Genomic DNA, 11,061 nt, shown 5'->3' with positions numbered 1-11,061 from the left:
GATAGTGACCCCCCTCCCCAAAGACTCAAGGTGCAATGTGTTGTTGTTCCCGGCACTTATGTGTGCTCTCTTGCCCTTGAAATGACCCTGGCTGGGGAAGTGGCATTTTACGGGGAGGAGACTGAGGTAGGAACCACCCAAACAGGCCACCAGAGCCGTCTGGCGTCTCTCCAGATGAAAGAAGGCTGCATAAACATCGCAGCGCCGGATGCGAGCCTTGGCTGGGGAGGGGAGGGGATGCTGAGTTCCTCCTGGCTGGAGCAGTGTGCCTCGGGCAGGCCCTCCCGAACGGCCTGGAATCTGGCTGCTCTCTGATTCCGCTGATAGTGATGCAGATGTGGTGTGGCCCAAGGACTACGGAGCCGGCTTTCCGGGGCCCGCGTCTGGATGCCCTGGGTGGAGAGCGGGCAGCCTCCCGCTTTGAGCAGTCAAGTTGCCGTTCAGATCGGCCTCTGAAATCCACCGTCCAGTTTTAGGAATGTGCGTCCCCTTGGCCCTGTGCTGGGCTGAGGTCCGTCTTTGCGGGGACACTTGAAAGGGGGACCCTTGTAAAGATGTTAACATGCATACCTAGCCTGTCGACAAGAATAAGGTACTTCTCGAGTGCTCATATACAGCAGGACCCACGATCGCTGTAGCCGTGTTTCCGTGGAGCGGCTCTCAGGCCTTGTGTGGAGTTTGCCGCAGGATGATGTAAGTTTCGAAAACCTTGCCTGGGAAGAGGCTGTTTGCCGGTGCTCATGGCCCCGCCCAGCACACGCCTTATCGCCCCTTCAGCTCCGTTGGCGGAGCCGGAGTCCCTGCTGCACGTCCCTTCGGAACGTTTTGAGCACACCATTCCCCGCAGTGTGGAGCACAGGTTCCATCCCTGATGTACGGGGGGCACCCCAAAGAAAGGACCCCAGCATCCTAGAGCTGGGAAACAGGGCAGCTGATCCAGCCCACATCTCCCCACCACAAAACAGGTGACCTGCCCCTAATTCCCCAAATGCCACTGTCCCAGAGCTGGGGACGGCTTCGCACGGAGGCTTCCCTGGCAAGCCCCCACCCCTGCCACCGTCTTCACACTTCACGTGGTCCAGAGGCCACCCTGTACCTTCCTTCCCCCAGTCCACGGCTCGCCATCCTCCGTGGGCCTGGCCGAAGTGAAGATCTGTTATTTTAAGGTCTGCCCTTTGTTTTTATAACTCTGGGTAGTCACGTAGCACGAGCCATCTCATCCAGTTACATATATAAATACATTCCATCTGGCAATATTACACAATAAATACTTCAACAAATTGTGGTAAATACACAAGTTGAGAAAAGGAAAGATCTGTGGCTTTTTCAAGGGTAAAAGAGAACTTCTTCGAAGTATCTGTGCCCACTGGGTGCAAAGTGAAATCCAGAGAAGGGTGTGGCCCCAGCAGACCTTATCAGAGCATGAGGAGAGGCAGGACACGGGCCAGCGCTTCCCGGTAGGGTGGGTCCGGGCCCTACTGAGAATCGCTAGGTCCGTCAAGGACACCACGTGGCTGTTCTACGCGTGGGGCACCAGGGGGTCCGTCGGACCTGGCCGCGATCACCTGCTTCTCCTGAGGCCGGCTGGACAGCCCCAGTGACTGGGGCCACTGCCCTCTTCTCTCCAGACCTGAACATACTGCTGTCGGACCAGCCTGGCCTCCAGGACACCCTATGGTACCAGGGCCCTGCAGCCACACCGGGCGGGGGGAGGGGAGGGACCTACACCTTGGAAGTAACCTGCTGCAGGTGGACGCTCATGTCCCCCCACAGGACCCCCCTCCCCCAGGTCCCACCACGGCTACAGCATCATGGTGGGACTCGGAACCCAGGTCTTGGGGAACGAAGACCAGCTTTCTGGGCATCATCTCCATCTGTCTTTTCTCCACCCGAGCTCAGGGCCGCATGTCTCCCTAAGTGGGGAAGATGTTTGGAAGAACCGCAGAGCCGGCTGGACCCCATGGGGCCACGGGTGGGCAGTGGGAGCCATTGGCTCATGGGAAGCCTCTGCTTTATCTGTTCAGATGGATGGGCAGGGCCTGCTCCTCTCCAATCTGCAAAGATGTTCTAGATCCTTCATGTGGTGGGTGGATCCTAGCAGGGAGTCAGAGCCTCACGGGGGATGGGAAGAGGGACCTGTATAGGACAGGCTTTACAGCGGAGGGGGGAGCGCAGGGTGCTCTGCAAAGGCCATCTGCAAGGTGAACTTACGAGTTCTCTCGTGTATGTTAGACTCTCACTGTCCCCCCCCATAAGCCCCTTTCCAGTGTCACTCTGGCACCTGAGACTGCTGTGCTAAGCGGCCGTGAAACTCGAGTCCTGTGGTCCCTGCAGGAGGTCCAGACCCAGGCACCGCTGGGGAGGGGCAGGTGGGGACCAGAAAGCCCCAGGTGGAGCCCCAGCACACTTTCCCTGGGAGGCTCTCTGGCCCAGTGCAGGCTGCCCATCCTCCCCGCGGGGCATCCAGGCAGGTGACCAGCCTTTCCCCTCCTTGCTGGCATTCCTGGCATTCCGGCAGTCCACGAGAACACTAAAAAGATGGAAAAGGTGTGGCTGGGCCAAGACAAAGAGCCTGAGGCTGTCTGGGCAAGCTGCCCTACAGGCCAGAAGGGGAACCTGTCTGCAGCCAAGAACAAAGCAAGTCCTCCTGGGCACTGAGCCCCACTAGAAACATTGGCTGAATAACAGCCCAACAGGGCTCTTCTCCTTTTGAAAGCCGGCATCCTGGAATCCCTCCTGGTTCCGGGACTGCCAGTTAGCGTGTCCCCTCCCCGGGCTGCTGGCAGTTGGCCCCCTCCGGGCTGACCTGCAGTGGCTGGTATGGGCGGGTCCGGTGGGCTTCGTCCTGCATGTGGCCTCCGTCACCGCTACATTGCCCAGAGACTGTTCGGACCCCGCTTCTGTTCACTGGGTGAAAGGAATGGCCCGGCGTGGCAGCTCACACTCCAAGGAGGACGGCGCTGAAGTGCGAGCCGCTGCGTACCGTGAGGGGGGAGCCACTTGCGTTGTCCAGGAAGACAGAGGCGTACTGCCCGCTCTGCAGGGAAGGGCAGAGTCGGCCTGGGTACTGCCGGCCCGCAGGTGTGCCCACAGAGGAGCAGAGCGCTCCCCATGCCCACTCAGCCCCCGAGAGGCCTCAGAGCCAGGCCCGGCCCCACCCTTGCCCCCCGGCACCTCTGATCCCTCTTCCAGTGCTTTCTCCCCGCTCCACCGCTGCTCCTACAGCTCACCTGCATCTGCGTGAGCCTCTGCTCGGGGCCAGCGAGCGGTTCATGGGCCTGGGACGCTGGCCAGCCTGCTCCAAGTGTGGTCCACATAGCAGCAGTGTCACATTCCCCGAGAACTCCCAGAAAAGCAGAGTCTGGGGGCCCACCCACCTTCTGCATCTTAGGACCCCAGGTGGACCACGTGGCCCCCAGCAGTACCTGGGACCAGACCCTCGAATGCCTTCCAGCAACCACAGCCGGCTGGACTCAGACAGCCTGGCCTCCAAGTCCGCGTGCCCTTGTGCAAATTACCTAAACTTTCTGTGCCTTAGTTCCCTTATTTAGAAACAGTGGAAACACCGTACGTCAACTATACTGCAATAACATTTTTTTAAAAAAGTGAATAGACAAAAAGTAGTACTACCGACCTCAAAGTGCAATGATAATTAAGCAGATAACTTCTGTAAAGAGCTTAGAACGGGCCTGGCACAGTACTGCTGAGGCGCCAGCTGAGATTCCATGTCTGCGCTTCAGTGTTTTTGTTTAATAAATCCCACCTTCATAGCAGTTTCTTATGCACTTTCCAAAAGCCCCCCAGTGCCAGAAAAAGACTGTCAGGTAGGGTACTGTGTAGAGAGTACGCCTCCCGCTTCCCGCAGTCTCAACAAGCCCAGGGTGTTAGGGCGGCAGCCTGAGGGCGTGGAGCGGACCTCGGTTCCCTCCTGCGGCAGGTCCCTGCACAGAGCACCCGCCTCAGGGTGGGAAGATGGGCAGGTCTGAAAACTGTAGACTGAGCAGCGGAGCTCCTGCTGAGGACCGGCCAGGGCTTGGGGGAAGGGGACTTGGAGGTGGCCCCGCTCTGCCTGAACCCGGGTGAACTCCCTGGTGCGGCCCACAACCTCTCCCAGGCCTGGCGTCTGCCGACACTGCTCCCAGAGATCCAGAGCCCCCACCGGCACCCCTCCCTTCCCGGTCACCCCGCAGCCGTGCCCAAGCCTGCCCCATGCACCTGCAGGTAGAGAACGCCGTTGACCGAGATGGTGAAGAGCTCACTGCTGCTCTCCAGGCCCATGACAGCCTCCAGGGATCTGTGGCCAAAACAGAAAGAGGATCAGCCCACACCGCCTCCCCAGGCCCCACCAACCTCATCCACAAATCACCCCAGCAACCAACACCAGCCCAGCTAAGTGCAGTGGTAACAGCTGCCTTGGCCAGGTCTTCTCGTGGAGGGTGGTATCCGAACTGGATCCCCAAAAGGAGTCAGGACAGTGTCCACAGGGTCAAAGGGGTTCTGCGGGTGCTGGGAAAGGCAATCCTGGGCCCAGGCCAGGGGCTGAAAAGTCCTGGCTCTGCCTGAGCTGGAGGTGGGGCAGGGCCTGACCACTGAAAGGTGGGTTCAGGCCAATCTGTGGAAGGTTTCCCAATGCAGCGTAAGAAGTTCTGGATTTCATTCCCTTCTACAACTGTTGTGGCGTGTCTGCTCTGTGCCTGGGCTCTGCTGGGCCTCCTGGGGGTTCAGAGGGGCAGCCCCTGCCCTCCGGGGCCACAGGTGCGGAGAAAGGGGGGGCGGGATCATGTGGGGGGGGCGTCCACGAGGAGAGAGGCTGGCGGTGGTGGTGGGCTGCAGTGGTCAGAAGAGGCCTTTCCGAGGAGCTGGTGGCGCCTCTGGGTGACAGACAGCCCCCTGCAGAGGTGAGGGGAGCCAGGAGGCTGGGAGAGGGTTGGGTCAAGAACAGGGAGCCCCCGCGGCCGGAAAGGAAAGGCCTGCTGGGGACCCAGGCACGAACTGGGAGGCCAGGAAGGAGGCCTAGGATCACCCGGGCCTCGGTGGGAGGCGATGGAGGACGGGGTCTGTCCAAGCCGGACGGGGCGCGGGTGGGGGCCGTGTGGGGGCGGGTTCAGCCCGGGGTCCCCCCCCCCCGCCCCGCGCCCACTCACGCGTTGCGCTGGCACCGGGACTGGATGCAGATGAGCAGGCGCAGGCGGTCCCGGGGGCGCGGCGGCCCCCGCCTGGGCTGCTCGGCGAGCGCTGCGGGGGGAAGGTGGGGGTCACGGCCGGCCGGCGGGCGCGCGGGCGCTGGGGCGGACCCCCCCACCGCCCCGGGCCTCACCTGCGTGCAGCGTGGCCGCGAGCGCGTAGAAGCCGGCGACGGGCGCCGTGTACTGGCCGCTGGTCAGGTTCAGGCCGGGGCCGCGGCGGAAGGCGCCCTCGGCGTCGGGCTGCGGGGCGCACGGAGGTCATTCGGGGTCCGCCCGCCGCCCGCCCGCGCACCCCGCCCGCCGGCCCGGACTCACCAGGTAGTAGCCGCCGAGCTCGTGCAGCGCGCGCCGCTCCACCGACGCGTCCCGGCGCAGGCGGCCCTGGAAGGCGGCCTCGACACGCGGCGCCCGCGGGCCCGGGACCAGGGGCGCGGCCAGCAGCGCCAGAACGCCTGGGTCCCCCGCCGCCGCCTCCTCGTCCTCCCTGATGGCGGCCGCGCCCTCGGCGGGGCCGCGCGTGCAGGGCTCAGGCTCCGTGCGCTCGCGCTGCCGCACCGCGTCTGGCACAGAGCGAGCGAGCGGTGGCTGCACCCGTCCGCCCGCCCTCGCCCCTGCTCCTTGCTCGGAACCCGCTGCCCACAACACCAATGCGCCAGTCCGCGCTTTCCCGATCCCGCGGCTGCTCCTGTTTCCCTTCAAGCTTTGGCTACCAGGGAGCTCGCAGCCCAGAGCCCTGGTTCACCTGCCTCACCTCGCCACCCTACCCATGCGTCCCCCTCACGCTGCTGTTTCCTCTGCTTACAGTGTTACTGCGGCCGCGAATACAATCGTATAAGCAGCCCCGCTCACTTTTGCAAGGACGCTGGGTGTAAATAAGTAATTATTGCCACCACGCTGGAAATAACGTGGAGATTCTTCAGCCTCTGAAGCTGCTCTATTTAAATAAACAGTGCGTGGAGTTGAAAGGGGAAAAGGCTCTCTTGATAGTTCTCCTAATAAAGTGCACTCTGGTAAATACAGGGAGCCAAGCTCAGCAGCCAGCCACATGCAGGGCCATCTCCTGGACAGGACAGCTCAGCTCAGCTGTGCTCCCCTCCCTCTGCTGCCTCCAGCTCAGCTGCCCAGTACACTATCCTTCTGCCTCCCGTGCGGGCTCTTGGCCAGCCACGGAGACCAGCCACAGGAACAGGCAGGGACACGGGTGATCCAGGGGAAGAAGTTGGGGTCTGTCAGGGGCCCCATGTTACCAGGGGTGAGTCTCAAATCCCTGTGGTTTCTTTGTGATCAGAAGAGCACTTTGCAAGGTTAAGGATCTCTGATCCCTTCCTGACCACCCTCACTTGGCGGGGGTGGGGTACAGGTGTCCTGGCCTTGGCTGGGCTCACCGACTCCCAGAGGAGGCATGGGCGCTGGTCCCCGAGCACCACACTGAGTGGCCAAGTCCACCCTCTCTGTGAAGCCTCCTCCTTACCACACTCCCGCCAACCCCCACCCTGACCCTCGGCCTCACCCACGCCGGCTCTGGGCTTCTGAGCCCAGCACAGAGCAGGGGCCTCCTTGAGTGCTGGCTGATGTGGGAATATCTAGCCAGCCTGGCTCCTCCGGGATACCCTCCCCCAGCCCCACGCACCCTGAGGGTGCACTGCCCCTACCTTTCAGCAGCAACTGGAACTCCTTCAGCAGTACCTCAGGTGAGATGATGGGGCCAGGGGGACCCTGGGGGCCAGGGGGCCCTGGGGGCCCCGGCAGGCCAAGCTGAAAAGGAACCTCGGAGTGAGGCTATCTGAGCAGGGAGGTGGGGGACTGCTGGCAATGCTTTTCAAGCTCTTGCCACTAATAGGCAAGAGGGGATCCTGCTTTGACCTGTGGGGTGGAGGTCAGCCTCTGGGCCTCAGACTCCCCTGAGAAGGCAGTAAGGCTCTATTTTGAAAGCCACTAGCTCTGAGTGTGAGGCCTGGATTGTGCTGGAGGCTCGGGGCTGGCTGGGGTGGTGCGGCCCCTGGGGGTGGGGCTCCGAGCAGGCAAGGGCACCAAGTGGGGACTCCGAAGGGTTCCCAGAGGAGGGAAAGAGGGACATCACAGGTCAGGCAACGTCAGCGGGTTCCCACTGTGCCTGGCCCAGTGCTGGGGCCTGGGGCCCTCAGGGAGCCCACCTGGGCTGAGGTGACACCCCAACATAGAAGCAAGTCAGCCCCCTGCAAGGAAGGGCACGGGGGAGCCCCAGCTTAGCTTGGGGTGGGGCCAGGTGGCTCCAAGGGGGGGCAGTGAGGTGAGGCCATGGTGACAGCCCAGACGCCTACTTGCTCAGGCTTGGAGCCCGGCACTCCGGCGTTGGGGCCAGCCCCAGCCGGGGGGGAGAAGCCCAACCCCAGTGTGAGCAACACAGCCCTGGCCCAGAGCTCCCCACCCCAGGGGACAAAGGCAAGAGGTGGACATCAGGACCAGGTGCCAGGTTTCTGGCTTGGCTGAATGACAGTGGGAACCCCACAGCATCCAGGGTCCCCAGACTCCCCACCTCCTGGGAACCAGATGGTGTGTCAGTCCAGCAGACTGCAGCCCCTCCAGCTCGGTCCCTGACTGCCCTCCCAGGCCGGCTCAGGCCTCCCTTGCTAAGATGCCGAGGAAAGAGAAAGGGGGTAGCTGATGGGGCTGCCTAGCTTTCCAGGGCTATAGGAAAATGATAGGAACAGGCCTCAAACTCAGGGTTGCCTGGGCCCCCCCAGCTTGGCACTTTCTGTGCTCTCTGACCCCAGGCCAAGGGGGAGGGTCTGTCCTCGTTGGCAAGGCCAGGGTGCACCAGTGGGGCTGGTGAGGGGTGCAAGGGGGTGATGGTGGGCTGGGGTGCAGGGAGGGCCTGCAGGTGGAGACCCTTGCTAGCCCACACCCCACCCCAGGAAACACACACACACACACACACACACACACACACAGCTGGGGCTCTTGTGCTCACCTTCAGCTTCCTGGCCCTGCCTCTGCCTCCCCTCTTGCCGTTGACGCCTTTGTCACTCTGCCTGATGAAGAGCATCCACGCATCCCTGGGGTCGAAGTTACGCGCTCCCTCGGGGGTGGGCTCCTGGAACACAGTCAGCCCCCAGGTTGGTTCGCCTATCCCAGTGGGTGCCCGCCTAACAGACGGAAATTTCAGGACATCACTGTGTAGGATGGGCTTCAGCGTCCTCGGGCCCCTGTCCTTGTCAACAGTGGTGCCGTCCAAGTCAGTACAGCCCCCCCGTCCGTGCTTCCCAGCCTCCTGACACATGGAGATGACCAGGTCACACCACTGCCTGGGCGCTATGCGAGAAGAATTTGTGGGTGGAGGAAGATGGGGTGCAGAGCTCCATAGCGGGTGAGAACTCTGGCATGGCTGGGCCACCCGGCCTCTTGTGGCCTCTGTCTGTGGGCGCTGCAGTGAACACACCTCCCTGGGAGACTCACGAGGAGGATCGGACCACCAGACTCACAAGTCTAGGGAAGAGGCGACTGTGATCGTCAGGGCCCCCTGTGCGGCCCCCGCTGACGTTCCAGGGATGCCCATTTCGGCCCTCGGGGTAGCTGCAACTTACGGTACAAGACAGTTGGAGGGCTGGTGGCCTAGCACTGCTATGTTATGACTCAAGGCCCCTGCATGGGGTGTGACACCACTCAGCTTCCTTGGGACCTCTAAAACAAGGACAGTGATGATTCCAGAAACATCCATTCCCCCGCGTGCTGCATTCTGACCAGTCCTGACACTGAGGAAAATTCCGGGAGGTGCCTTCCAGAGAGAGGGCTTTGGCCCATTTGTCAGTGGGCCCCAGGTAGTCTGGGCTCCAGACAAGGCCTCCAGCCTTGGAGGAAATCAGCTTGAGGGCTCAGATGAGGTCACAAGCACCAATGCAGGCGGCCGATGGAAGGACCCAGGGTTGTAGAGCTGGCCAGGACCTTCCGTCAGAGACAGAGCCAGTGGTCTCCTGGCCGCTCTGAAGGGCGCAGGGCCTCCCTTCAGGAGCCAGTGTGCTATGGAGGGGAGACAGGGCCGTCCACGTCAGAGGAGCCTGGGGCTGGATGGAGAAAGGCCTCAGAGCGCCCAGGGCCTCCCCACGACTTCTGGGTGCTGGGCCCTGCCACGTGCCGTCCTGCTGACTGTTCACCATGGACACAGGACTGGATTCCACTTCACGGCCTCACTCTGCCCTCGGTGGGCACGCATGCAGGGAGTATTCCACATGGGCTGGATGGGCGTGCCAAGCTGACACCCCCTAGCTGGGCCAGCGGACTCCCAGCTGGACTCGGACCCCAGTTTGGTTTGGGGGGAGCCATGTCAGCCCGGGGCCCCAGCAGACAGGCCTGTGGCAGTGTGGGTGGGTGCTGGGCAGCGGCCCTGGCCCCACCCAGGTCTCCAGCCTTGAGGGGCTCACAGAAAGGAGGTGGGGAGCCTCTGCTACCACATTGTCCCCCAAAGACAGTGCAAGGCCAGACCCCCTCCTGGAAGCACAGAAGGCCCCTTGCTTCCTGGGGACTATCCTAACACCTCCCTCCTCCAGGAGGTGGAGCCAATTGTCTGGGTGGGGTTTGTCTTCCCTGGCTTCCAGGGGTGGGGGGAGGACTCAGGAGAGGCTCCTCCCAGGGAGCCCACAGGGCCGGCTGCCACCCCCCCCACCCCCCCCCCCCCCCCGCCCAGAGGAGGGTTCCTCGTCTTCGTGGCTCCAAGTGTCAGCTGAAGCCCAGTGGTGCCCTGCACTGCCCCTAAGCATCTTCCCTGACAGCCCTTTCCCCTCCCTGTGCGACGGGCCCCACCCACTTTGAGGGCTCCTCTGAACCCCCCCCCAGTCCCCACTTCCCCCAGCCTGATCACCCTGCACTGCCCTCAAAGGAAGGAACAGAGCAGAACTAAAAATCACCCCTTCATGGGCAGAAGTCACAGGTCATTGGGGGGGCTCTGCAAGGCCCCCACGCCCCCCAGGCCCCAAGGGAGGCATTTTTTTGGGTTTGTTTTTTAGACAGAACTTCGCCTAATAGATTGGGGGCAGGCGGGCCAGTAATTCGCTCCCATTTGTACAAACAGGTTCTTCCTAATTTCATAAGAATCAGTGTAAGTAATTACACTTTACCCATTTCCCAACTTCCTCTGTCCTCCCCCCACCTCCAGAGGCCGCTCACCTGGCCCGGCAGAAGGGTGCTCTGATGCCGCAGAGCTACCCCAAAGCCCAGCGCAAGGCCCGCCGGTGCGCAGAGGGCAGCGTCTAGACGTCCTGCGTCCCCACCCGCAGCCCCGCAAGCTAAGCGCTTCCGTCCCCGCTTCAAAGCACGACAGCCGGGTCAGCCCGGGTCCCTGCCCGCGGCGCCGCGCCTCCCGCCGCCCCGAAACCAGCGCCCTCCGCCCTCAGGGCACCCGGACCTCAGGCAGGCGCGGGCTTGGGCTGGGGAAACTGAGGCCCGAGGTGTCCGGAGCGGGCGCGCGCAGGGAGGCCGCGGCTTCTTACCGGCGGGCGGGCGGGTGGTCCCGCGCGGCTCTCCCCGGGGCCCGCGGGCAGCTCGTTCCCAGGGCCCGGCTCCTGGCGGGCGCGGCTGTCCGCGGGCTCGCCGGGCTCCGGGGAGTCGAGGCCCGCGGCGGCGGCCAGCAGGCCGGCACAGACCAGCAGCAGGCGGGCCATGGCGGGGCGGCGGGCGGGGGCCATGCAGGCGGCGGGTCCCTCTGGGCTCCGAGCGCGGCGTCTCGGGATCGCGCTCCTGCTCCGCGCCTTATAACGCGCTTGAATCCCCCGCCTCGCCCGCCGCGCTGCGCGGCCCTGCGCCCCCTGCCGGCCCCGGCGCGAACTGCAGCGTCTGCCTGGGTGGGGCGCGCGCGCGCGCGCGCGTGTGTGAGTGAGTGCGTGCGTGTGTGTCTGTGTGTGCG

The 11,061-nt window shown here is 63.3% G+C and overlaps 1 protein-coding gene across 1 annotated transcript; it reads right to left on the bottom strand.

Annotated features, from left to right (window-relative positions):
• Positions 1-465: 465 nt before the first annotated feature.
• On the bottom strand, positions 466-10,849 carry ERFE (erythroferrone). The gene is made up of 8 exons (XM_045793992.2): positions 10,649-10,849; positions 8,137-8,259; positions 6,839-6,941; positions 5,502-5,746; positions 5,318-5,426; positions 5,145-5,235; positions 4,216-4,294; positions 466-3,037 (listed from the first exon to the last, which is right to left on the bottom strand). The coding sequence occupies exons 1-8, from the start codon at positions 10,841-10,843 to the stop codon at positions 2,939-2,941; spliced, it is 1,044 nt and encodes a 347-aa protein (XP_045649948.2). The 5' UTR covers positions 10,844-10,849; the 3' UTR covers positions 466-2,938.
• Positions 10,850-11,061: the final 212 nt, after the last annotated feature.

This window comes from Ursus americanus, chromosome 1, assembly GCF_024610735.1.
Source record: "Ursus americanus isolate L20-20 chromosome 1, mUrsAme1.1.p, whole genome shotgun sequence".
NCBI lineage: Eukaryota > Metazoa > Chordata > Mammalia > Carnivora > Ursidae > Ursus > Ursus americanus.
The sequence above is the reverse complement of the archived record's forward strand: the minus strand, read 5'-3'. Positions and strand labels throughout refer to the sequence as shown.

Excerpts from the sequence above, each read along its gene's own strand:
- ERFE (XM_045793992.2), bottom strand. The coding sequence starts at position 10,843 with ATGGCCCCCGCCCGCCGCCCCGCCATGGCCCGCCTGCTGCTGGTCTGT. Across the intron at positions 5,427-5,501 it reads AGCTCGGCGGCTACTACCTG|CCCGACGCCGAGGGCGCCTT; the intron begins GTGAGTCCGGGC and ends TGCGCCCCGCAG. Across the intron at positions 4,295-5,144 it reads TCCCGGTGCCAGCGCAACGC|ATCCCTGGAGGCTGTCATGG; the intron begins GTGAGTGGGCGC and ends TTTTGGCCACAG.